Source organism: Entelurus aequoreus, linkage group LG03 (assembly GCF_033978785.1).
Source record: "Entelurus aequoreus isolate RoL-2023_Sb linkage group LG03, RoL_Eaeq_v1.1, whole genome shotgun sequence".
NCBI lineage: Eukaryota > Metazoa > Chordata > Actinopteri > Syngnathiformes > Syngnathidae > Entelurus > Entelurus aequoreus.
In genome coordinates, this window is record NC_084733.1 from 8,389,726 (window position 1) to 8,417,603 (window position 27,878).

At 37.9% G+C, this 27,878-nt stretch overlaps 2 protein-coding genes across 3 annotated transcripts in view; one reads left to right on the forward strand and one right to left on the reverse strand.

The window, feature by feature from the left end:
* Window positions 1-853: 853 nt before the first annotated feature.
* Window positions 854-27,738, forward strand: LOC133646056 (arylsulfatase A-like). Of its 2 annotated transcripts, XM_062041032.1 has the most exons (9): window positions 854-1,075; window positions 3,478-3,718; window positions 3,789-4,007; window positions 4,085-4,254; window positions 6,199-6,323; window positions 11,518-11,645; window positions 14,290-14,392; window positions 14,446-14,752; window positions 25,875-27,738. In XM_062041032.1, the coding sequence occupies exons 1-8, from the start codon at window positions 855-857 to the stop codon at window positions 14,739-14,741; spliced, it is 1,503 nt and encodes a 500-aa protein (XP_061897016.1). In that variant the 5' UTR covers window position 854; the 3' UTR covers window positions 14,742-14,752; window positions 25,875-27,738. The 2 variants fall into 2 exon arrangements, with proteins under 2 accessions (XP_061897016.1, XP_061897017.1); XM_062041033.1 differs by lacking the exon at window positions 25,875-27,738 and having other exon boundaries at window positions 14,459-14,747.
* Window positions 22,651-27,878, reverse strand: part of LOC133646084 (C-Jun-amino-terminal kinase-interacting protein 2-like) — a 46,525-nt gene continuing 41,297 nt past the window's right edge. The window contains exons 12-14 of the mRNA XM_062041080.1: window positions 26,023-26,093; window positions 25,856-25,954; window positions 22,651-23,214 (exon numbers count right to left, since the gene is read on the reverse strand). Coding sequence (XP_061897064.1) covers window positions 23,142-23,214; window positions 25,856-25,954; window positions 26,023-26,093 — 243 coding nt within the window. The 3' untranslated portion in view covers window positions 22,651-23,141. The remainder of the gene's footprint in view (window positions 23,215-25,855; window positions 25,955-26,022; window positions 26,094-27,878) is intronic.

The window sequence follows — 27,878 nt, forward strand, 5'->3', positions numbered from 1 at the left end:
CCTGCTCCCACCTACTAATATGGAAGAGTATTACACGGTTGCTCTGCCCAGCTCTAGACAGCACCGACACTCAACACAGCACTTTATTACTGGTTTGCAAAAAATATTTTTAACCCAAATAGGTTAAATTACGTAAGCTCCCACGGCACACCAGACTATCTCACGGCGCACTAGTGGTTGAAAAACACTGACTTATAGCATATAATAATATTATATTACTGTTTAGCAAACTATGAATAATAAAACATGTGTCCTTTTGTCATAGCTACACGTATGACAAAAAAAAGCGCGTGAAAATCAGTGGTATTCAGTGAGGTAAGATTAATTAAATGCGCTGACAGTTCATTGCCCCTGCCAAATGAATTGCACTGAGTGGAGCAGATCACCACTCCAAGATGGCGGCCCCGCGTCTCGTCAGCGCCAGTAGGCAGTAGCGCTCCATGCTGCGTACCCTTAAATATATATATATATATATATATATATATATATATATATATATATATATATATATATATATATATATATATATATATATATATATATATATATATATATATATATATATATAGTAAATGGTGAAATGGGTAAGGATTTCGATATATATATATATATATATATATATATATAGTAAATGGTGAAATGGGTAAGGATTTCGAGCTTGTGAACTACAGTCTCCGCCAGCAGCAGGGGGCGCTAATGCGCCATGAAGCTGGATGGCCACCCGCCTAACACACGAAGGGGGCGCAAATGCGCCATGAAGCTGAATGGCCAGCCGCCTAACACACGAAGAAGAAAAGCAGCTTGTTTATTTCGGTGTTTGACCGGCGAGAGCGCACTTAGAGTGTGAGAGCGCCATGGATGTTGCCCACTTTTGCTTTCTATGTTCTTTATTTGTATGCAACTACGCTGCTTCGCCGCCCAACTTTGTGCTCATTTTCGCCGATGATTTGGGTTTTGGCGACCTGGGGTGTTACGGACATCCTAGCTCTTTGACCCCCAACCTGGACCGACTGGCGGCGAGGGGGCTCCGCTTTACGGACTTCTACAGCACCAGTCCTGTCTGTAGCCCGTCCAGGTGACTATGTTGTGTATAACCTACTCCCTCTCATTTGGTTACCTCATTTACATTTATAATGCTCGATTTTTTAAATCAAAGTAATATTATAGTACAGTCAGATCTAGATGTGACCAATCTAAGTCTATAAGACTAGATGTGACCAAGCTAAGTTTAAGACTAGATGTGACCCATCTAAGTCTAAGACTAGATCTGACCAATCTAAGTCTTAAGACTTGATCTGACCAATCTAAGACTAGATGGGACCGATTTAAGTCTGTGACTAGATCTGACCAATCTAAGTCTAAGACTAGATGTGACCAATCTAAGTTGAAGACTAGATATGACCAAACTAAGTCCAAGACTAGATGTGACCAATCTAAGTCTAATACTAGATCTGACCAATCTAAGTCTAATACTAGATCTGACCAATCTAAGTCTAATACTAGATCTGACCAATCTAAGTCTTTGACTAGATCTGACCAATCTAAGTCTAAGACTAGATGTGACCAAACTAATTCTAAGACTAGATGTGACCAATTTAAGCCTAACACTAGATTTGACCAATCTAAGTCTAAGACTAGATATGACCAATCTAAGTTTAAGAATAGATGTGACCAAACTAAGTCTAAGACTAGATCTGACCAATCTAAGTCTAATACCAGATCTGACCAATCTAAGTATATGACTAGATCTGACCAATTTAAGTGTAAGACTGGATCTGACCAATCTAAGTCTAAGACTAGATGTGACCAATCTAAGTCTATGACTAGATCTGACCAATCTAAGTCTAATTCTAGATCTGACCAATCTAAGTCTATGATTAGATGTAACAATCTAAGTCTATGACTAGATGTGACCAAACTAAGTCTAAGAATAGATGTGACCAAACTAAGTCTAAGACTAGATCTGACCAATCTAAGTCTAAGACTAGATGTGACCAAACTAATTCTAAGACTAGATGTGACCAATCTTAGTCTAATACTAGATCTGACCAATTTAAGTCTAAGACTAGATCTGACCAAACTAAGTCTAAGACTAGATGTGACCAAACTAAGTCTAAGACTAGATGTGACCAAAGTAAGTTTAAGACTAGATGTGACCAATCGAGTTTTTAAAGTCAAAGTACCAGTAGTAGTTTGGTATAGGCTGGGCAGTTCAGTTAAGCTATCCATACACTTAGGTAAAACGGAATCCATCCTATTTGGGTCCCTAATCAACCTTAAGAAAGTCAGTGACTTCACTATAAAAGTGGGTGACATTGTTATCACCAGGAAAGATGAGGTCACCTACCTAGGTTCCATTCTAGAGGCTAATCTTTCCTGTGATAAAATAGCAACCAAGGTCATCAAAAAGGTCAACCAACGAACAAGATTTCTCTACAGAATCTCCTCTCTGATCAACAAAAGCACCATGAAGATTCTAGGAGGAACTCTCATTCAACCCTTTTTCGACTACGCATGCACCTTCAAATCAAGACTCCAAACATCCCCGAACAAGCTAGTCATGTTACTTCTAGACCTCCACCCCAGATCACACCTCACTCCTACCCACTTCTCCAAAGTGGGCTGACTCGGGGTGGAAGACAGAGTAAAACAACTTGCACTGAGCCTTGTCTATAAAATCCGCTACACCTCCCTGATACCGAAGTACATGTCAAACTACTTCCAGAACGTAAATGACCGCCATAACCACAACACCAGGGTGAGCTCCACAAACCACGTCAAACCCAGATTCCGATCTAACAAAGGTCTTAACTCATTCTCCTTCTATGACACATCCATATGGAATGCACTCCCAACAGGTGTAAAAGAAAGTGCATCTCTATCCTCCTTCAAAACCACTCTAAAAGAACAACTCCAGGCAACTACAACCCTAGCCTAACCCCCTGCCCCCACCACATCCCACCTCCCCGGATTGTAAATAATCAAATGTATATACTTGTTCTTATGCTTTCTGAGCTCACTATGGTCACCGCTTGTTGTACATATCCTACCAAGTCAGACCTACACTGTTGCAATGTCCATTTCTCAGATTATATAATTGTTGATGACTGAAGTATGCTGATAGCAACCCAACCTAACCCCTGTCCCAACACCCTCCACATCCCACCCCCAGGATTGTAAATAATGTAAATAATTCAATGTAAATACTCTGATGATTAACTTGTGTGATGACTGTATTATGATGTTAGTGTATATTTGTACCATGAATTGATTAACGTGGACCCCGACTTAAACAAGTTGAAAAACTTATTCGGGTGTTACTATTTAGTGGTCAATTGTATGGAATATGTACTGTACTGTGCAGTCTACTAATACAAGTTTCAATCAATCAATCAAAAAAACCACTAACTTGTATACATATATTATTCTGACCTCATCTACTTGAAAGTGGAAAGGTTGATTTAGTTGTCTTTCCAGGGCATCACTATTGACAGGCCGCTACCAGACCCGCTCAGGGATCTACCCCGGGGTCCTGTATCCTGGCTCAATCGGTGGTCTTCCATTGAACGAGACCACCATCGCCGAGGTGCTGAAACCTCTTGGCTACGCCACAGCCGTGGTAGGGAAATGGCACCTGGGCGTGGGGGCCAATGGAAGGTTCCTTCCGACCAGGCAGGGCTTTGACGAGTACCTGGGGATTCCGTACTCCCACGACATGGTCCGTGCATCCTGGAGATGAACTGCTTCATTCACTGCGCTGCTTTGACCGTCTGCTTTTCTTCTTCCAGGGTCCATGTCACAACCTGTCATGCTTTCCGCCGGATGTCAAGTGCTTCGGATTGTGCGACGTCGACACGGTGGCGGTCCCGCTGATGCACGACGAGGTCATCAAGCAACAGCCCGTTAACTTCCTGGATCTGGAACGGGCTTACAGTGACTTCTCCACCGCTTTCATCGCCGCAGCGGCCGAAAAGGACCAACCTTTCTTCCTCTACTACCCTTCCCATGTGGGCAACGTTGACCATTACTATGAACCACCAATAGTTTGTTTTATCTTACCATTGGTTCTTCTCTCCTGCACCAGCACACCCATTACCCCCAGTATGCAGGCCCGGGGGCTGCTGGGAAGACTTCAAGGGGTCCATTTGGAGACGCTCTGCTGGAGTTTGACAACACTGTGGGAAACCTGCTGGCTACATTGGAGAAGACCGGCGTGATCAACAACACCCTGGTCTTCTTCACCTCGGACAACGGGTGTGCTGCTTTTCACAGGAATGATTACTAATGTGTGCATTCATATATATCAGAAATATGGCTGTCACCTTTTAGGAATTAGGACCATTTCATGCCTCCCATTTTCAAGGGCTCAAAAGTGAAAGGACAGGAAATAGTGTCACTGTCCAAATACAAAACCCCAAAAGCAGTGAAGTTGTCACGTTGTGTAAATGGTAAATAAAAACAGAATAGAATGATTTGCAAATCCTTTTCAACTTATATTCAATTAGACTGTGTTGCGTTGACCAGCATTCCTCCAATGGGGAATTCAAATTGCTAGTCTCTCCCAGATTCTTTTTATGGCACATAAGCTGATGTTTATATTCAATCAACAGGCAGTAATTGGTATTTTGTGGTTTATTCTCCAAGCTTAGAGGACAACCGTGAGACCAATCTAGCACACCAGCGTTCCCCAGCCCGGTCCAGATCGGTCTACCAAAACCCCGGAACTCCTGTCTACTTCCTCCTTCCCCTGTCCCCCCCACATGCTGTTTCCCCAGTCTAGCTGTGCTCCTTATCTCAGGAATGTAATGGCAGTCTCAACAAAGACAGCACTCTGCCTCTCTACTCAAGGACACTCGAATGCAAGCACTTTGTACCACACGAGACATTAGCTGATGAAAATATGACTATAGGAGTTTAGAAAGAAGTAACACTTAAATATGGATATGATTCTGATCTGCTTCCATCAACTGCAAAGTTGAAAGTTTGAAATGTGGACTCGTCCGAACACTTTTCCACTTTGCATCAGTCCACCTTAGATGAGCTCGGGCCCAGTGAAGCATTTCTGGGTGTTGTTGATAAATGGCTTTGGCTTTGTAAAGTAGAGTTTTAACTTGCACTCACAGATGTAGTGACCAACTGTAGTTACTGACAGTGGTTTTCTAATAACAATAATAATAGATTTTATTTGTAAAAAGCACTTTATATTGAGTAAACCATCTCAAAGTGCTGCAGTGTATTAAAAAAAAAAAAAAAAGATAATAAAGAAATAAATAAAAATAAAAACTAGAATAGCCAAATAGCTATAACTAGTATGCATATATCTAAGAAAAGGCTTTTTTAAAAAGAAGGGCTTTTAAGCCTGTTTTAAAAGCATCCACAGTCTGTGGTGCCCTCAGGTGGTCAGGGAGAGCGTTCCACAGACTGGGAGCGGCGGATCAAAAAGCCTGGTCTCCCATTGTCAGTAGCTTTGTCCTCGGAGGTTGGAGGAGGTTAGCCTGTCTAAAGTGTTCCTGAGCCCATGTGGTGATATCCTTTACACACCGATGTGGCTTTTTGATGCGGTACCGCCTGAGGGATCCAAGGTGCGTAATATCACGGCTTACGTGCAGTGATTTCTCAAGATTCTCTGAACCTTTTGATGGTATTACGGAGCGTAGATGGGGAAATCCCTAAATTCCTTGCAATAGCTGGTTGAGAAATGTTGTTCTTAAACAATTTGCTCAGGCATTTGTTGACAAAGTGGTGACCCTCGCCCCGTCCTTGTTCGTGAACGACTGAGCATTTCATGGAAGCTGCTTTTATACCCAATCATGGCACCCACCTGTTCCCAATTAGCCTGTTCACCTGTGGGATGTTCCAAATAAGTCTTGGATGAGCATTCCTCAACCTTCTAAATCTTTTTTGCCACTTGTGCCAGCTTTTTTGAAACATGTTGCATGGCATCAAATTCCAAATGAGCTAATATTTGCAAAAAATAACAACGTTTCTCAATGTGAACATGAAATATCTTGTCTTTGCAGTCTATTCAATTGAATATAAGTTGAAAAAGGTTTGCAAATCATTGTATTCTCTTTTTATTTACCATTTACACAACGTGACAACTTCACTACTTCTGGGGTGTGTACTTCTGGACCTGGCTGTTCTCAGCTAAGAACTGATGCTGTGATTTAAGTGCAACTTTACTTTTCTCCTCTACAGGCCTTCATTATTTCGCATGGCCCGCGGAGGTAACGCGGGGACTCTGAGATGCGGCAAAGGCACCACGTATGAGGGCGGCATGAGAGAGCCAGCCATCGCCTATTGGCCCGGCATGATCACGCCAGGTGTGCTGCAAATACACACTGTAATTAAATACGGTACAGGCCAAAAGTTTGGACACACCTTCAATGTATTTTCCTTATTTTCATGACTATTTACATTGTAGATAGTCACATCAAAACTATGAATGAACACATGTGGAGTTATGTACTTAACAAAAAAAAAGGTGAAATAACTGAACACATGTTTTATATTCTAGTTTCTTCAAAATAGCCACCCTTTGCTCTGATTACTCTTTTGCACACTCTTGGCATTCTCTCCATGAGCTTCAAGGGTGGCTATTTTGAAGAAACATTGAATGAGAAGGTGTGTCCACACGTTTGGCCTGTACTGTACATTTAGATGTACTTTATTTAAAGAGGACAATACATATTAGGGAGCATTTGACTTGTAAACATGTGAGATTATAGCCAATGGCTAATTTCCACCTCCAGTACCTTGGCAAGTTGATATTAAAATTGAGACAAACATGTATATCATTGTATGTACCGTATTTTTCGGAGTATAAGTCGCACCGGCCGAAAATGCATAATAAAGAAGGAAAAAAACATATATAAGTCGCATTTTTTGGGGAAATTTATTTGATAAAAGCCAACACCAAGAATAGACATTTGAAAGGCAATTTAAAATAAATAAAGAATAGTGAACAACAGGCTGAATAAGTGTACGTTATATGAGGCATAAATAACCAACTGAGAACGTGCCTGGTATGTTAACGTAACATATTATGGTAAGAGTCATTCAAATAACTACCTGTATAACATATAGAACATGCTATACGTTTACCAAACAATCTGTCACTCCTAATCGCTAAATCCCATGAAATCTTATACGTCTAGTCTCTTACGTGAATGAGCTAAATAATATTAGTTGATATTTTACGGTAATGTGTTAAAAATTTCAGTCATAAGTCGCTCCTGAGTATAAGTTGCACCCCCGGCCAAACTATGAAAAAAAAACTGCGACTTATAGTCCGAAAAATAGGGTAAACATTGAACAATACCCAGATTTACGTGCCAAAAATGCTAATGTAGACACAGGCATGTGACATATCCGCAAAGGCGCGGAAGTCCGCCTTTTTAAACATTATTTTTGCGTCAAAATATAATTTCCACATTTTTTTAATTTAATATCAATAAAAATACAATCTGAACAAAATAAATGGTCTCCTCAGCCGCAAGTACTGGCTGTACTGAGTTGCAGGACAAGCTAAGAAGATTAGCGGCAAAGTAGACGGCCGTCAACGTTGTGGCTTTGATAACGAACGGAGGCGACAACAAGTAAGCCAGCGAGATGGTTAGCTAACTAGCCAGCTTGTTAAACCAATTAAACAAATGTTCGGACTATAACCAAAGAAGCGCACTACTTAGCTAACCATCTAGCTAGCTTACTAGTCCCTCTTTTTTTCAAAGGGTGCTCACATCCCTCATAAAACTTAGACTGAGACTTCCTTTTTATTGTCATTCAAATTTGAACTTTACAGCACAGATAAGAACGCAATTTCGTTACATAAGCTCATGGTAGTGCAGGATAAAAAAGCAATAAGGTGCATGTATAAATAAATAAATATATATGAATAATATATAAATATATATATAGTTGAGATAGGCTCCAGCGCCCCCCGCAACCCCGAAGGGAATAAGCGGTAGAAAATGGATGGATGGATAAATAAATAAATAAATAGATTACTGTACAGATAAATATATTGCACTTTTTCACATGTGTCCACGTTTATGGATGTATGTTATATTGTCTTTTTTATTCCAGCGAGTTAATCCATTTTGGGGGGAGTTGAGGGGTTTATTATGATGCGTTCAAGAGTCTTACGGCTTGAGGGAAGGAGCTGTTACAGAACCTGGAGGTTCTGCTTCGGAGGCTGCGGAACCTCTTCCTAGAGTCCAGCAGTGAAAACAGTCCTTGGTGGGGGTGGGAGGAGTCTTTGCAGATTTTCTGAGCCCTGGTCAGGCAGCGGCTTTTTGCGATTTCCTCGATAGGAGGAAGAGGAGTCCTGATGATCTTTTCCGCCGTCCTCACCACTCTCTGGAGAGACTTCCAGTCTGAGGCATTGCAGGCTCCAGTCCAGACAGAGATGCTGTTGGTCAGCAGGCTCTCTATAGTGCATGCACTGCTGAGCTCTTTTTACAAGAGCTCCGGTGTGTAGGGACCAGGTTGTATAAAACAAGTGACAGAATACATATTTCAGGGTTTCCCCTTAATGTAGTTGAATGTGGCGCGCTGCCACGGCATTTAGATTACCGCCACACCTTGAAAATAAGGTTGTTTTTTTACTTGAAAAAATAATTAAAGTAATATAATATGTTGTAGCTCCCAGAAGAAATAACACAAAGTCCAACGCTATTTTTAACTTGTATTACCAATCTTATTGAAGCAGGTCTTTCATACCGACAGCCATCAGACTGTTTAATGCATATGTTCCTTCTTGACTGCACTTAAATGTAGAGTATATGTAGAATATATTTATGTTATTTATATATTATATATATAATATATTATATTATTAATTATTATTCTTGTCTATTGTGAGCGAACTGTGGTGCTGAATTTCCCCCAGGGATCAATAAAGTACTTTCTATTCTATTCTATTCTATTATGATAACAAACAGCACAATTCAAACAGGTTTTACCTCCCGTGCAAACACTTTTGTCTCCGTGAGTCTTATCTTCCCCCGGACACACAACAACACTTCCTCATTCTCCGCCAATCACTTTTTAGGCGCAGACTGTGTGTTTGCAAACATGGGAAAAACTGACATCCAATCCAAACCACACCAACATAAAACATTAACATTAGCTGGTCGTTACAGTACCGTATTTTTCGGACTATAAGTCGCAGTTTTTTTTCATAGTTTGGCCGGGGGTGCGACTTATACTCAGGAGCGACTTATGTGTGAAATTATTAACACATTACCGTAAAATATCAAATAATATTATTTAGCTCATTCACGTAAGAGACTAGACGTATAAGATTTCATCAAATTTAGCGATTAGGAGTGACAGTTTGGTAAACGTATAGCATGTTCTATATGTTATAGTTATTTGAATGACTCTTACCATAATATGTTACGTTAACATACCAGGCACGTTCTCAGTTGGTTATTTATGCCTCATATAACGTACACTTATTCAGCCTGTTGTTCACTATTCTTTATTTCTTTTAAATTGCCTTTCAAATGTCTATTCTTGGTGTTGGGTTTTATCAAATACATTTCCCCAAAAAATGCGACTTATACTCCAGTGCGACTTATTTATGTTTTTTTCCTTCTTTATTATGCATTTTCAGCCGGTGCGACTTATACTCCGGAGCGACTTATACTTCAAAAAATACGGTATGTATTGATATATATATAGCCTATTATTTGTGCACTATTGACAAGTCATGTACCCAAAACTCGACCACCGAAAAAAGACTTGAATCACCAAAAATCGCATTGCCGAAACAGGATGTAAACAAAACACACGGCATTGTCTGGAGCGTTGTCAGCATGTCTGTGATGTGGATGTAATTGTTATATATCAGGGGTCACCAACGCGGTGCCCGCGGGCACCAGGTAGCCCGTAAGGACCAGATGAGTAGCCCGCTGGCCTGTTCTAAAAATAGCTCAAATAGCAGCACTTACCAGTGAGCTGCCTCTATTTTTTAAAATGTTATTTATTTACTAGCAAGCTGGTCTCGCTTTGCTCGACATTTTTAATTCTAAGAGAGACAAAACTCAAATAGAATTTGAAAATCCAAGAAAATATTTTAAAGACTTGGTTTTCACTTGTTTAAATAAATTCATTCATTTTTTTACTTTGCTTCTTATAACTTTCAGAAAGACAATTTTAGAGAAAAAATACAACCTTAAAAATGATTTTAGGATTTTTAAACACATATACCTTTTTACCTTTTAAATTCCTTCCTCTTCTTTCCTGACAATTTAAACCAATGTTCAAGTAAATTTATTTTTTATTGTAAAGAATAATAAATCAATTTTAATTTAATTCTTCATTTTAGCTTCTGTTTTTTCGACGAAGAATATTTGTGAAATATTTTTTCAAACTTATTATGATTAAAATTCAAAAAAAATTATTCTGGCAAATCTAGAAAATATGTAGAATCAAATTTAAATCTTATTTCACAGTCTTTTGAATTTCTTTGAAAAATTTTTGTTCTGGAAAATCTAGAAGAATTAATGATTTGTCTTTGTTAGAAATATAGCTTGGTCCAATTTGTTATATATTCTAACAAAGTGCAGATTGGATTTTAACCTATTTAAAACATGTCATCAAAATTCTAAAATTAATCTTAATCAGGAAAAATTATTAATGATGTTCCATAAATTATTTTTTTTAATTTTTTCAAAAAGATTTGAATTAGCTAGTTTTTCTCTTCTTTTTTTCGGTTGAATTTTGAATTTTAAAAAGTCGAAATTGAAGATAGACTATGTTTCAAAATGTAATTGTCATTTTTTTGTGTTTTCTCCTCTTTTAAACCATTCAATTAAGTGTAAATATCATTAATTATTAATAATAACATAGAGTTAAAGGTAAATTGAGCAAATTGGCTATTTCTGGCAATTTATTTAAGTGTGTATCAAACTGGTAGCCCTTCGCATTAATCAGTACCCAAGAAGTAGCTCTTGCTTTCAAAAAGGTTGATGACCCCTGTTATATATATATTGCAGATATACCTGCGGACAGTCATCTACAAATTGTGCAAACATTAAGAGGACAGTGGTGACTTTAAAGAAGAGAAAGTGAAACTAGAGCAACAGCGCCAAGCAAGTGTGACGTCATGATCGCTACAGCTAGCCTGTTTAGTCGGAGACATGGAGGGTTAGAAGTTAAGAGTCTCTGAACATGAGTACATTTTATAATAACACCAGAAGAAGATGCTACATTTGTTGCTAGTTGTTTTTAATTAAAAAAGTCATTAAAAGTCTGTAAACACTTGAAAATATCTCAACAAAGTACATTGTACAAAAAGCAGCAATAATTGAAAATATGGCAAAATGATAAAAAAAACATGTTAATACTAATAACAGATTTGTTTTAAATGTATGTATACATTTTTTAAGCCTTTTTAAAGAAATCATATAACAAATTACTCTTAAATCATGGTGACCACGCCCCCAACGCCACAGGTTATCAGTTTAGGTGAAACCCTGTATTTGTGTGTAATGATTGTTGTGCTGCTAGGTGTGACCCAGGAGCTGGCCAGCACTCTGGACATCCTGCCCACCATCGCCGGGCTCGCTGGAGCTAGAGTGCCCCCTGTGGTGCTCGATGGTGTCGACATGGCCGACATCCTTTTCAACCACGGAAAGGTACAAAGAAGCATTGCCATTTCACAACAAAATAAGTGGTAGACAATAAATATTTGTATTGTGTGAGAGTCAAATATTATAATATCAGAGTGGTTGAAAAAAGGTAGAAATATTAGGGGAGGGAGTAATAATTTTATTTAAAAAAAAGTAATTTCACGGGAATGGAGATGTCCTGTTATATGAACAAAACCATAGTTGTCATTAAAATCTGAACATTATAACACAAAGTTAAAATTGTGTGGAAAAAAGTCACACTCTGCAAGACTACTTTATTCAATCATCCACAGAGCAGTGTTGCCAACTTGGCCACTTTCTTGCTAAGTCAGGTGACTTTCCAACTCCTCTTTCAAGATTCAAGATGCTTTATTATTGTCCATTCTTTAACATGTACAAGACACATAAGAACTGACATTTCATTTTCGGCACAGTCCCACTAAGAGCAGACATACGTTTACAGGGAGACAACAAGACGGGACCGCCAACGGATCAGCCACTTACGGCGCTCCTTAAAAAAGGTGGTAAAAGGGTGATATTGGGAAAGGGGGGAAGAGTAAAAAAAATATCAGTCAAAGGCTACACCCTCGGGAGGGGGTCCAGACTGAGTCCAAGGGAAAAAACCTACTTTGCCATAGCAAACATAAACATGTTACATATAATCATAACAACTCGCAACAGAGGTGGGGGGGGAGTTGGGGCCCTGGAAGCCGGCCTGCTGCTAAAAAGCGAAGGGGAATCAAGCGGTGGTGAAGGTGTGGGGAGTTTGTTTGTGTATATGCCCATTGTCTTTGGGTGTAGTGGTGTTGTGTTCATAGGCCCAGGGCCGTTCTGCATGCAATGCAAGCAAAGTTCGACTTCCAGGTGTCGTTGAGGAGGGAGGGAGGTCAAAATCCTGCTGGCCCCACTATGGACTGGACTTTTGCTGATGTGTTGGATCCGCTGTGGACTGGACTTTTACAATATTATGTCAGACCCACTCGACATCCATTGCTTTCGGTCTCCCCTAGAGGGGGGGGGGGGTTACCCACATATGAGGTCCTCTCCAAGGTTTCTCATAGTCATTCACATTGACGTCCCACTGGGGTGAGTTTTCCTTGCCCGTATGTGGTACCGAGGATGTCGTTGTGGCTTGTACAGCCCTTTGAGACACTTGTGATTTAGGGCTATATAAATAAACATTGATTGATTGATTGAAAATCGTCCATCCTTTAAAAGGCCTCAGAGGATGATTACAGAACAGCCTGTTCTTGTCCTCAAGGCCATTCGAGGGAGTCAAATTGTAGCTAAGGATTTTTGTTTTTCCTCGAGCAGACATTACAATGGCTTGTCTGTTCTATTCATCCATGTTGGCTCTCATACCCAATTTTTCCTTTTCAGCAAGTTTCTCCATGATGTGATCCATCTTGCGATTCAGTTCAGAAATCGCCCCAGTCTGTGATCCCACAGCCCGGCCCAAACCTTCCATTGCGACGAACAGCCTTCGGGCTCCTTGAGTGGCTGCCATCGTCTTAGAATTTGACGATACACCAGAGCAATGCCCAGCCCAATCAGGAGGTGCCCCGCGATCACGGTTCCAAATAGGTAGATGTCTTCCACGTCCTCGATGGAAAGGACTGAGTGGCACATGATTCTCCATTTGTCCCAGGAATCTCTCACGCAGCAGTGGTTCCATCAGGGCAGCCAGGCTCCCCAGAACCTCTTTTCCTCGTCGAAAAGATTTTGTCATTTGCGTCGAGAGTCCAGCTGATCATTTCCATGTCTGATGTTTGGATTTGGAGGACAGCGCAAAGAAAGAGGCTTTGAAAAAAGTTTAGACAAGACTGTGCCGCCCTCGATATGTAGAAATATCTTGACTTTACCCTAACACCTTTTCTTCATCAAACACTCTGAAAAACGTCTTCTTGTCCACAGGTTTATTGACCCTAAAAAGGGTAAAACTGAAAGCATACAAGCAGAAAGGATGCTTACATTACAGACATGCACACACAGCCTTATTACACACACACAATCCCATTACGATAAAACGTGCATTATGCAGTGTATTGAACTTAAATGGACAAATAAATGCCACAAAATATGTAATATAAGTGCTTTATAGCAAACTAGCTTACTATGCTAACATTCACTTCACTGTATGAATTCCGAAAATTAGCATGACTGACTTTTGGCCATAAAACGTCCCAAATTACATCACAACCAACAAATAATACAACTCAATCAAATATTAGCATACTACTCAACAATACATACCGATGATACTTTGTTTGGCATGAGATTCGAGCAGATGAAAACGTTTGCGATCGTCACTGAACTAGCTTAAAGTCTACTTGAAAGGAACTCCTTGTTGTGCCCTGCTATCATGGACATTACTGTAAACTAGGCAATGCTGCCTCGTGCTGTCTAAAGGAGGAAGTGCACCTCACTGTTGAATTCCAAGGTGAACTTAAACACTGGTTTTACATATATTATTAATAAATTCAACAAACAAGGCAGAACACAAGACAAAAGAGAGCAAGCAAGGAAAAGACGGGAGGAGAAAAAAATACGACCGCCCTCACCAGAGGCAAGACAGAAAACGTATAAAATATATAAAATAAAATAAATGTAGTGAGTATTAAGGCTTGATGTGGTTGTGCTGTGTTGGCAGAGCAAAAGGGAGAGCATGATGTTCTACCCCACTGATCCTAGTGAAGAATGTGGCCTGTTTGCTCTTCGCCTGGGGAAGTACAAGGCTCACTTCTACACACAAGGTAAGATGTCCAGCCTAGATGTTCCACATGTCACATGTGTCATTGTTGTCCAGGCTCCATCCACAGCACCACCACCCCAGACAAAGAGTGTTCAACATTCGTCTTGCGGAAGCATCACGACCCCCCGCTTATCTTCCATTTGGACGCCGACCCGTCTGAGCGGTACCCTCTCCCGCTGGACGGCCAGCCGGACATGCAGGAGCTGCTGGAGAGGATGAAGAGAGTCAAGGAAGAGTTTGAAGGCTCCATGTCGTTTGGGGAGAGTCAGACCTCCAAGGGAAGTGACCCCCAGCTGGAGCCTTGTTGTAATCCACAGTGCAGTCCCAAACCCAGCTGCTGCCACTGCTGACATCAATGCAGGTAGGATCTCTTTGCTCACACAGTAACTTGCAGAAAGGAGAAGGAAGGGCACGGCCAAAAGTCCTAATTTCAGCAGAATATTACATTTCCAAAGGGAGAAAAATAAGGTTACAAAAAGGCAATATTAGGGGAGTTAAGCCATATATCCTCATTTCATGTCAAAAGTAAGCAGCTTGTAAAGTTAATAAATAATCATTTGTAATTGTACATGAATAAAGTTCAGATATGACACAAATCTCATTTTAAAGTTGAGAAGTAATACGACAAGAAGGAAGTGAATTGCAATTACAAAGCATTTGTGCAACCACGTGTGTATTTTTATCAAGTTGTTTGCTCTCTAATTGTATGTCATTTTTATTTTTACTAACCTGTTCAAAATAAAAGTTGTCGATTCAATAAAATCAAATTACATGAATGAACTTGTAGTTTTATGAGAGTAAAATAATTTATGAGTAATACATTTTAAGTATTTATTATAAAGTCGTTAAGTTAAAAAGGTAATGTGACACTAATGTCGTCATTTTACACCACAGGTGTCAAAGTCAAGGCCCGGGTGCCACTTCATTTTATCTGGCCCGCAAACCCCTGGAAATGATATGTGTCAATAAAGTACTTCATATTTTCTCACTAAATGTAACGGACTTTTTTCATTTTGACATAAAAAAATATACACTACCGTTCAAAAGTTTGGGGTCACATTGAAATGTCCTTATTTTTGAAGGAAAAGCACTGTACTTTTCAATGAAGATAACTTTAAACTAGTCTTAACTTTAAAGAAATACACTCTATACATTGCTAATGTGGTAAATGACTATTCTAGCTGCAAATGTCTGATTTTTGGTGCAATATCTACATAGGTGTATAGAGGCCCATTTCCAGCAACTATCACTCCAGTGTTCTAATGGTACAATGTGTTTGCTCATTGGCTCAGAAGGCTAATTGATGATTAGAAAACCCTTGTGCAATCATGTTCACACATCTGAAAGCAGTTTAGCTCGTTACAGAAGCTACAAAACTGACCTTCCTTTGAGCAGATTGAGTTTCTGGAGCATCACATTTGTGGGGTCAATTAAACGCTCAAAATGGCCAGAAAAAGAGAACTTTCATCTGAAACTCGACAGTCTATTCTTGTTCTTAGAAATGAAGGCTATTCCACAAAATTGTTTGGGTGACCCCAAACTTTTGAACGGTAGTGTATGTACTGCTTGAAATTACATACCTTTTAAACTTTAATAGTATCCAATATTGCAACAAATATTACAGTATATTATCGTACTTTCCAAACATGTTTTTGTCTAAATAAAAATACTTCACTTTACAGCAAACTACCCATCAAATGAATAAAAATGACAATATATGTGACGTTGTTCTTTATAGCATATTACTGTAAATTAAAAACTACTTCAAATTCTATTGACTTAGCTGCCAGTTTTTGAGTGTGAAATCTACGGTTGTTTTTAACGGTGTATTACTGTAAATGGAAAGATTTGTTTTTACTAGGGGTGTAACGGTACACAAAAATTTCGGTTCGGTACGTACCTCGGTTTAGAGGTCACGGTTCGGTTCATTTTCGGTACAGTAAGAAAACAACAAAATATACATTTTTGGGTTATTTATTTACCAAAGTTGCAAAATCTTCCACCAAAAATATTTTTCTTAGTGGAATATTTGATGTGAAGTAATGGGAACCTTGGATAGGTCAATAATTCATAATAACATTGATTTTAATTCAATATTATGTTTTGAGCAATGACAGTTTGAAAGAAAAAAAACAGCTTTGTTTTATTAGTCAACATTGCAACTTTTTATAAATTACATTTAACCTTTAAGCTTTTTTATTTCACTTTTGTTATGTTTTTGTTTATTTTAATAGTATTTTTAGAATGTGCCGTGGGCCTTTAAAACATTAGCTGTGGGCCGCAAATGGCACACTTTTGACACCCCTGCTATAGATAATAAAAAATTAAATCTGATAAATCTATGGATAAAAAGCAGAGCCTGGCGACGCATGCGCGTTTATCATAACTCTCTCTCTCTGTCTCTGCCCCTCCCTCACCAATGCTGCTGCGTGCACAATTTGTTTTGTTTTTAACCCCTTCTTAACCCTGAACGTACATTGAAAATACACGCAACCCTAACTCAAAATGCCGGACATTTGAGGCATTTAAGAAACTCCGCCCTGACAGCTCCGCAAAAGAGGACATGTCCGGTGAAAAGAGGACGTATGGTCAGTCTATCCTAGCCCGTTAGCTGCTAGCATGCCGTGTGTTGTGCCTCGGTGTGCATTGTTTACACAACGTGCGTTACGCTTCTTAATATGTCTGTGTGGAAACTCGTTCAGTACACCTCCGAACCGAACCGGAACCCCCGTACCGAAACGGTTCAATACAAATACACGTACCGTTACACCTCTAGTTTTTACTGTAGAAAAAATGGCAGCTAAGTTGCCAGAATAAAAAAAAAGAACTTTTACAGTTTTTCCATGAACAATATCATGTTGTAAAAACCAATTTCAATTCAACACAACAATTCTGGCAACTAATCTGCCAGCTTTTTCCCCCAAAAAAACCCCAAAAAACAGTGCTACTGTTTTCCATTTACCGTAAAATGTTGTAAAAAAAATGAAAAACCGTTATATTTTACAGATGGAAAATGGACCGTCCACTTAAAACAATGTATGTAGTTGAAAATGACATCTAATTCCTACACCTCTAAAGGCTTAGTGGCCACATGCGTGGACAGCACCTTTTAGCTCTTATTTCCAAAATTGTGTACACTACTGAATTGGGGTCTTATGGCCTCTTATGTGGACACTTATACTGCCATCTGGTGGTGTCAGAAGAGTATAACATACAATGGAATTTGGGATAAAAAAAAGTGTAAAAATAACAATTAGCATGTCACTAAACATGAAGTACACGTTTGTGTACTTATGGACTAAGTACATCATATCAAAAGATGATTCTTAGTTTTTATTCTAATTAGGGTCCAATAAGCCCAAATAGCAAAGAGAAATTAAAAAAAAGCATGTAAACAAACAAAAATGGTTGTTGATGGCAGCCATAACTGCCATGTGGCCCTCAATCAAAACCACTTTCACATCCCTGCTTAATAGAAAAATGTGATTATAATGTTGTCGTTTTACCAAATAAAGCTACAGTGTGATCCATCCATCCATTTTCTACCGCTTGTCCCTTTCGGGGTCACGGGGGGTGCTGCAATCAGGCGGAAGGCGGGGTACACCCTGGACAAGTCGCCACTTCATCGCAGGGCCAACACAGATAGACAACATTCACACACTAGGGCCCATTTAGTGTTGCCAATCAAGCTATCCCCAGGTGCATGTCTTTGGAGGTGGGAGGGGCCTATCCCCAGGTGCATGTCTTTGGAGGTGGGAGGGGCCTATCCCCAGGTGCATGTCTTTGGAGGTGGGAGGAAGCCGGAGTACCCGGAGGGAACCCACGCAGTCACGGGGAGAACATGCAAACTCCACACAGAAAGATCCCGAGCCCGGGATCGAACCCAGGACCTTCGTATTGTGAGGCACACGCACTAACCCCTCTTCCACCGTGCTGCCCGCTACAGTGTGATGTTAGTCGTAATTTGACGCAAATAAAGTATTTTAATATCACACAAATTTAATATTTTTTTAAAAAAGTACTTGTTTTGTAAGAAAAAATAGGATAGGATAGGTCTTTATTGTCATTGCACAAGTACAACGAAACTATGTTTTCAGCACAAACCCGTTCAAGATTAGACAAACAAACAGTGTACAGGGTTACAGAACAGGAACGCTGATGGGTCGCCAAAGGCGCCCCGTAAAAGATAAGAAAAAGGTCAAACGCTGGGGAAGAAGATGAGTAAAAAAATACAATCTAGACTGGGCTCCTAAGGGGGCCTAGTCTGGAGTGGGAAAAAACCTCCATGCAATGCACACATAAACATGTTACATATAATCACGACAACTTGAAACAGAGGGTGGGGGAGTTGGGGCCCTGGAGGTCGACTGCTGCTATGAAGCGCTGCCAGCCGACCATCACTCCGAGGGGAAACAAGCGGTGGTGAAAGCATGGGGTGGGGGAGGGGGTGTGTGTGTTTATGTGCCCATTGTCTTGGGTGTGATGATGTAATGTTCACAGACTGAGGCCGATCTGCATGCAAGCAAAAGTTCGACTCCAGGTGTCGTTGAGGAGGGAGGGAGGTCAAAAGCGTCCATCATTGAGAAAAAAATAGTCAAATGAGAATGAAGACCACAATCAAAGATTTTGGACATCAAGCATATATTTTATTTGAAGACCAAATTCATGACAAAGCAGGTTGTTTTGATGTGAAGTGGACAAGATGGTGTACTGTGTTCCTCTAGAAGTAGACACTAATGTTCATAACAAACTTCCTCATGAATCCTACATGGAGCGAGGCCTCGGCAGCATTTGGCCACAGCCAACTAATCGTGTCTTAGAAATGCTGAAGCGTCTCTGCTCGCCCAATAAATGAGATAATAAGACAGCCAAATGAAATTATTGCATATTACATACACATGAATGGAGTTTCTTCTTTTGGGGTTGGATATCTTTCCTTTTCTTTCCCAATCAATGCCATAATGGGTAGTTGAATAACAGACAGAAGAAAACTGCACTACTTGGGAGTGTCTAATGTGTATATACATGAGTACTTCTGCACACCTGAGGGCTGTGTGGGTTAAATACTCTTCTTACTGTACGTACGCTGTATGCAAACGACCTTGGCCACACTACAAGCAGGAAAGAAGCACTTCAAATCCAATCTAAACCTGCGGCTTCACCGCCAAGAAGTCAAAACAGTGGTTGGCGTGTGAATAGGAATATGGCTTTTCACCAGCACAAACATGACAAGTCGTCATAAAGCTCCTCACTCCTATTTTCAAAGTGTCCGTGTCACACCGGAAAGAAAAACTACTGATCGTATTGAAATAATAATTGAGAGAAGACATTTCTCATAATTGAACACAAATATAACAAGTAGGGATGTCCGATAATGGCTTTTTGCCGATATCCGATATTCCGATATTGTCCAACTCTTTAATTACCGATACCGATATCAACCGATATATGCAGTCGTGGAATTAACACATTATTATGCCTAATTTGGACAACCAGGTATGGTGAAGATAAGGTACTTTTTTAAAAATTAGTAAAATAAGATAAATAAATTAAAAACATTTTCTTGAATAAAAAAGAAAGTACAACAATATAAAAACAGTTACATAGAAACTAGTAATGAATGAAAATGAGTAAAATTAACTGTTAAAGGTTAGTACTATTAGTGGAGCAGCAGCACGCACAATCATGTGTGCTTACGGACTGTATCCCTTGCAGACTGTATTGATATATATTGATATATAATGTAGGAACCAGAATATTAATAACAGAAAGAAACAACCCTTTTGTGTGAATGAGTGTAAATGGGGGAGGGAGGTTTTTTGGGTTGGTGCACTAATTGTAAGTGTATCTTGTGTTTTTTATGTTGATTTAATTAAATTAAATAAAAAAATTAAATAAAAAAAAACCGATACCGATAATAAGAAAACCGATACCGATAATTTCCGATATTACATTTTAACGCATATATCGGCCGATAATATCGGCAGGCCGATATTTTCGGACATCTCTAATAACAAGACAAAGTTTCAATTAAGTTGTATTTTTTTCTAGAGAAAAATACGTTTAAAAAAGGGTTTAAATAAATATGTGGGGAAAAGATCTTGTCTCATGAGAAAGAAGTCCTCCAAATGTTCTGACAATAAAGATTTTACATTTGGGGGCCAAGTTGTCAAATAACGAGGATTATGAGAGGAAAATTGATAAAGTTGTAATATTACAAAATTAGAAATAAATGCGTAATAGTTTGAGAGTAAATTTGTACAAATAAATTGTAATCTGCAAATAAAGTTCTATATTATTTGTAAGGAAAGTGGTAATAATAAAAAGTATTTTCACCGGGGGAAAAAAAGCCATCGTTTACAAACTAAATAACAATAAAAAAATGTCCGTATTTTTCGGAGTATAAGTCGCTCCGGAGTATAAGTCGCACCGGCCGAAAATTCATAATAAAGAAGGAAAAAAGCATATAAGTCGCACTGGAGTATAAGTCGCATTTTTTGGGGAAATTTATTTGATAAAACCCAACACCAAGAATAGACATTTGAAAGGCAATTTAAAATAAATAAAGAATAGTGAACAACAGGCTGAATAAGTGTACGTTATATGAGGCATAAATAACCAACTGGTATGTTAACGTAACATATTATGGTAAGAGTCATTCAAATAACTATAACATATAGAACATGCTATACGTTTACCAAACAATCTGTCACTCCTAATCGCTAAATCCCATGAAATGTTATACGTCTAGTCTCTTACGTGAATGAGCTAAATAACATTATTTGATATTTTACGCTAATGTGTTAATAATTTCACACATAAGTCGCTCCTGAGTATAAGTCGCACCCCCGGCCAAACTATGAAAAAAAACTGCGACTTGTAGTCCGAAAAATACGGTAAATACAAGAATAAAAGTGTGATAATATGATAAAAATAATTGTTTCTTGGGTAAGAAAAATAACATTGACACAATAGGAAAATAAAATTGAGATTTTTCCTCAAAGTTGAAAGATTTTTGAGAATATTACAAAGTCATCAAGAAAAAAAAAAACCTATGACCAGAATAGTTTTGTATTATTCCAAGAATTATTTGACCAATTATACAAAAATAAATAACATGGTAATATTATGAAAGCACATTGCTGAATTTCCCCCAGGGATCAATAAAGTATTTTCTATTCTATTCATTAACAATGTCATGTGTTGAAAGTATTAATTTTACCAGGTAAAAGTCAAAGAACAAGTTGGTCGTGTTGTAAGAATAACAAACTGTCATTTGAAGAGACAAAAAGTATAACCTCGAAATTTGAGGAGAATAAAGTCATAAGGTCATAACCAGAATGGTTTTTAACAAATATGTCATAGTATTTAAAGATTCAAGAAAATAATATGTTGATTATACTGCAATAATAAAGACAAAAATAGAAGTATTTAATTTGAGGAATATAGGTTATACAGTAATATTAAGAGCGTACATTCCTCATACTATGACACTAAAGTCAGAATTTCACTATAGAAAATAAATTAAAATTTTTTGCTAATGTGTAATTTAACACAAATATAACAACAATAAGTCAAAATGTCTCAATAATTAGGTGTTATTTCGAGAGAAAATAACAAAAAAATGTAAATCTGTGAAAAAAAATAATAAGAAAAATGTCGTCCAATGAATTGTGATCTTCGGAGAATATAGTTTCCTTTTCATTTTGGTAGAAAAGTAAATAAATAAAATAAAATAAATAAATATATATATATACATACATACATATATATATATATGTATATATAGTATTTTTTTTGTAGGGAAAGTCGTAATAGTAAAAGAGTAACGTCATATTTTCACAAGAAATAAAGCTATAATTTACCAAAACAACAACAAAAATTAAATAGAAGAATAAAAGTGTAATGGTATGGGAAAAAAAGTGTCTAGGAAAAAAATACATTACCAAGATTGGAGAATAAAATCAAGATTTTCTGTCAATAAAGTTGAAATATTTAGATATTTAGAAAAGTAAAAAATTATTTTACAAGAAAAAGGGACTACTACCATAATAGTTTAAGTTAAGTATATAATATTACGAGGTTAAAGTGAGATTTTTTTTCAAAGAAAAAAAGGAAACCTTTTGAGAATAACGTGATAATATTATGAAAGTGCATTCGTAACATTTTCTTCAAGAAAAACAGCCGGTTGTGTTGTGTAATTTGCCGAGAAAAAAGGAAAGAACGTCATAATTTTAGGAGAATAAAGTGATAATAATCCTAACAGAAGGTGATTTACACAAATATTTAATAATATTACCTCATTCATATTTAAAGACACAGGAAGTGCTGCATTCTAAAGAGTGGGAATTTTGGCATTCATGGTTACTAAAACAAATCAATCAAATTTTTTCTTTTTAGTGTGACTGGAACATTGTAAGGTAGAGTTATTGGAGCGTCCTGTCGCCATGAAGTAGACCAAGTAAAGCAGCAGCTGCTGTGATTCCTACTTCTACACTATCTACACCATCACCCAGCAGCCCAACACTTGTTAGGTCTGACCATGCATCCCCGCTATCAGTCATCAGTAGGAGGTCAGGAGAAATGAAACAGGTGCTCCTAGAAAACAAGAAGGTCTAAAGAAAGATGAGAGTGTCCACTGAGATGGACATTCTGTGAATTGTCCAGTCTCGGAGGGACAGAAGGAGAATGGAGAGCACACCCGTTTGCAGCGCCCTCTGGTGGCCAGGTGCATGCGAGGCATGGCGTCCTTACTCCAGGTAGATGTCCTCAGTGGGGCAGGCGTACTCCAGGTGTTCCTGGTAGTATTCCTGGAAGGCCCGTCTACAGAAAGACATGACCAGAATTTATTTCCTGTTGCTATCAGCAGTGTATTATTACAATATTCATGACCTTCTAAATATGTTTTTCGACATGGTGAGAGTCCTCTAGACATGAAAAACACCCTTGGTCACCTAGACACTCTTTTAGTCCAAAATAGTCACAAATTTAATCCAAAATAGTCACCAATTTAATCCAAAACAGTCACCAATTTAATCCAAAATAGTCACCAATTTAATCCAATATAGTCACCAATTTAATCCAAAATAGTCACCAATTTAATCCAATATAGTCACCAATTTAATCCAATATAGTCACCAATTTAATCCAAAATAGTCACCAATTTAATCCAATACAGTCACCAATTTAATCCAATACAGTCACCAATTTAATCCAATACAGTCACCAATTTAATCCAATATAGTCACCAATTTAATCCAATACAGTCACCAATTTAATCCAAAATAGTCACCAATTTAATCCAATACAGTCACAAATTTAATCCAAAATAGTCACCAATTTAATCCAATATAGTCACCAATTTAATCCAAAATAGTCACCAATTTAATCCAATATAGTCACCAATTTAATCCAATATAGTCTCCAATTTAATCCAAAATAGTCACCAATTTAATCCAATACAGTCACCAATTTAATCCAATACAGTCACCAATTTAATCCAATACAGTCACCAATTTAATCCAATATAGTCACCAATTTAATCCAATACAGTCACCAATTTAATCCAAAATAGTCACCAATTTAATCCAATACAGTCACAAATTTAATCCAAAATAGTCACCAATTTAATCCAAAATAGTCACCAATTTAATCCAAAATAGTCACCAATTTAATCCGATATAGTCACCAATTTAATCCAAAATAGTCACCAATTTAATCCAATATAGTCACCAATTTAATCCAATATTGTCACCAATTTAATCCAATACAGTCACAAATTTAATCCAAAATAGTCACCAATTTAATCCAAAATAGTCACCAATTTAATCCAAAATAGTCACCAATTGAATCCAATATAGTCATCAATTTAATCCAAAATAGTCACCAAATTAATCCAATATAGTCACCAATTTAATCCAATACAGTCACCTATTTAATCCAAAATAGTCACCAATTTAATCCAAAATAGTCACCAATTTAATCCAAAATAGTCACCAATTTAATCCAAAATAGTCACCAATTTAATCCAAAATAGTCACCAATTTAATCCAATATAGACACCAATTTAATCCAATATAGTCACCAATTTAATCCAAAATAGTCACCAATTTAATCCAAAATAGTCACCAGTTTTAATCCAATATACAGGTAGTCACCAATTTAATCCAATATAGTCACCAATTTAATCCAAAATTGTCACCAATTTAATCCAAAATAGTCACCAATTTAATCCAATATAGACACCAATTTAATCCAATATAGACACCAATTTAATCCGATATAGTCACCAATTTAATCCAAAATAGTCACCAGTTTAATCCAAGACAGTCACCAATTTAATCCAATACAGTCACCAATTTAATCCAAAATAGTCACCAATTTAATCCAACATAGTCACCAATTTAATCCAATATAGTCACCAATTTAATCCAATATAGTCACCAATTTAATCCAATATAGTCAACAATTTAATCCAATATAGTCACCAATTTAATCCAATATAGTCACCAGTTTAATACAATATAGTCACCAATTTAATCCAAAATAGCCACCAATTTAATCCAAAGTAGTCACCACTTTAATCCAATATAGTCACCAATTGAATCCAAAATAGTCACCAATTTAATCCAATACAGTCACCAATTTAATCCAAAATAGTCACCAATTTAATCCAAAATAGCCACCAATTTAATCCCAAATAGTCAACAATTTAATCCAATATAGACACCAATTTAATCCAATATAGTCACCAATTTAATCCAAAATAGTCACCAGTTTAATCCAATATAGTCACCAATTTAATCCAATATAGTCACCAATTTAATCCCAAATAGTCAACAATTTAATCCAATATAGTCACCAATTTAATCCAATATAGTAAACAATTTAATCCAATATAGTCACCAATTTAATCCAAAATAGACACCAATTTAATCCAAAGTAGTCACCAATTGAATCCAAAATAGTCACCAATTTAATCCAATATAGTCACCAATTTAATCCAATATAGTCACCAATCAGCGGCCACGATACTGATCTAGTGGCCAATACTATTATAGTATCGATGTTTTTATTTTATTTAACCATGTGACCAATACTATTATAGTATTTTTTTAAATTTATTTAGTCATGTGACCAATACTATTATAGTATTGTTTTTACTTTTAGTCGTGTGACCAATACTATTATAGTATTGATGTTTTTACTTTATTCAACCATGTGACCAATACTATTATAGTATTGTTTTTACTTTATTTAACCATGTGACCAATACTATTATAGTATTGTTTTTACGTTATTTAGTCATGTGACCAATACTATTATAGTATTGTTTTTACTTTATTTAGTCATGTGACCAACACTATAACTTGTGTAAAAACAGCACATTGGCTTGCACTGCTCAAATACTTATTGTAACTTTTAGCTCACTGCTGGAATAAGTCTTGTGGCGTGCAGGACTCACCCAACACTCTCTGCTACAGGTCTCATGGACTCCTGGGACACGAAGACGTGGCAAGCGAACCTGCTCAGCATGGGGTGCTTGGTGATGAAGCCAAAGTAGCTGAAGGGGAACAGATGGAGAACAATGTCAGAGCAAGTCCACCTGAGGGCAGAAGGTAGGTGGAGTACCAGTTGTTCTTTGGATGGCAGCCGCAGAAGGAGATGTTCTTCATTTGGAAGAAGTGACTACATCGGTCAAACTGACGGTGGAGACAAGGAACAGGATTAACTCCTACATGAAATCAGACTAAACATTCACACATTGGAAGAAGTGACTACAAGGAACAGGATTAACTCCTACTAAATATGCATACTGGTGTAGTTTGTACTAATGCCACAAGATGGCAGTAGCTGCATTTCAAGTCGACCACAATACAAATGGCACATTTTCAAATTGTCCAAAGTAGTCCCAGACATGATAAAAGTAGGAATCGTTCGTTATAAATGTGGTCAATGAAAAGGACTTGGATGGATGCTCACTATGAGGTTGAACATGTTCTGGTCGTGGTGTTAGTTTATTTGGACCATGCATAGTTGGAAAACATGTTGCTCGTTACATGTCCGAAAAGGAGTAGGAAGAAGCCGAATTGATTGAACCCTTTTTCAGTTCCGCGGCAGTTGCAAACACGTTTGTTTGTTCACTTCCACAAATACGTAAATAATATCAAATAGATACAAGTAAATAAATAAAGACATTTCTAATAAGGTTGTCATTATAGATGTCCGATAATATCGGACTGCCGGGATGCTACAATATACACCCCCACCTCAACCTCCTCATGCTCTCTCAGGGAGAGCATGTCCCAAATTCCAAGCTGCTGTTTTGAGGCATGTTAAAAAAAATATATGCACTTTGTGACTTCAATAATAAATATGGCAGTGCCATATTGGCATTTTTTTCCATAACTTGAATTGATTTATTTTGGAAAACCTTGTTACATTGTTTAATGCAGTGGTCCCCAACCACCGGGCCGCGGCCGGCAAGAATTTAAAAAAAAAAAAAAAAAAAAAGTTTTTTTTTTGTTTTTTTTATGAAATCAACATAAAAAACACAATATATACATTCTATATCAATATAGATCAATACAGTCTGCAGGGATACAGTCCGCAAGCACACATTTTATCGGCCGATAAATGCTTTAAAATGTAATATCGGAAATTATCGGTATCGGTTTCAAAAAGTTAAATGTATGACTTTTTAAAACGCCGCTGTACGGAGTGGTACACGGACGTAGGGAGAAGTACAGAGCAGTTGTTGCGTCTCCCAGTCATACTTGCCAACCCTCCCCATTTTCCCGGGAGAGTCCCGAATTTCAGTGCCCCTCCCGAAAATCTCCCGGGGCAACCATTCTCCCGAATTTCTCCCGATTTCCACCCAGACAACAATATTGGGGGGTGCCTTAAAGGCACCGCCTTTGCGTGCCGGCCCAGTCACATAATATCTACGTTTTTTCACACACACAAGTGAATGCAAGACATACTTGGTCAACAGCCATACAGGTCACACCGAGGGTGGCGGTATAAACAACTTTAACACTGTTACAAATATGCGCCACACTGTGAACCCACACCTAACAAGAATGACAAACACATTTCGGGAGAACATCCGCACCGTAACACAACATAAACACAACAGAACAAATACCCAGAACCCCTTGCAGCACTAACTCTTCCGGGATGCTACAATATACACCCCCACCTCAACCTCCTCATGCTCTCTCAGGGAGAGCATGTCCCAAATTCCAAGCTGCTGTTTTGAGGCATGTTAAAAAAAATATATGCACTTTGTGACTTCAATAATAAATATGGCAGTGCCATGTTGGCATTTTTTTCCATAACTTGAATTGATTTATTTTGGAAAACCTTGTTACATTGTTTAATGCAGTGGTCCCCAACCACCGGGCCGCGGCCGGCAAGAATTTAAAAAAAAAAAAAAAAAAAATTTTTTTTTGTTTTTTTTATGAAATCAACATAAAAAACACAAT

Bases quoted from the DNA above. Each gene is read 5' to 3' on its own strand.
- LOC133646056 (XM_062041032.1), top strand. From the start codon at position 855: ATGGATGTTGCCCACTTTTGCTTTCTATGTTCTTTATTTGTATGCAAC. The intron at 1,076-3,477 runs GTGACTATGTTG...TTGTCTTTCCAG, and splicing joins CCTGTCTGTAGCCCGTCCAG to GGCATCACTATTGACAGGCC. The intron at 6,324-11,517 runs GTGTGCTGCAAA...TTGTGCTGCTAG, and splicing joins GCCCGGCATGATCACGCCAG to GTGTGACCCAGGAGCTGGCC.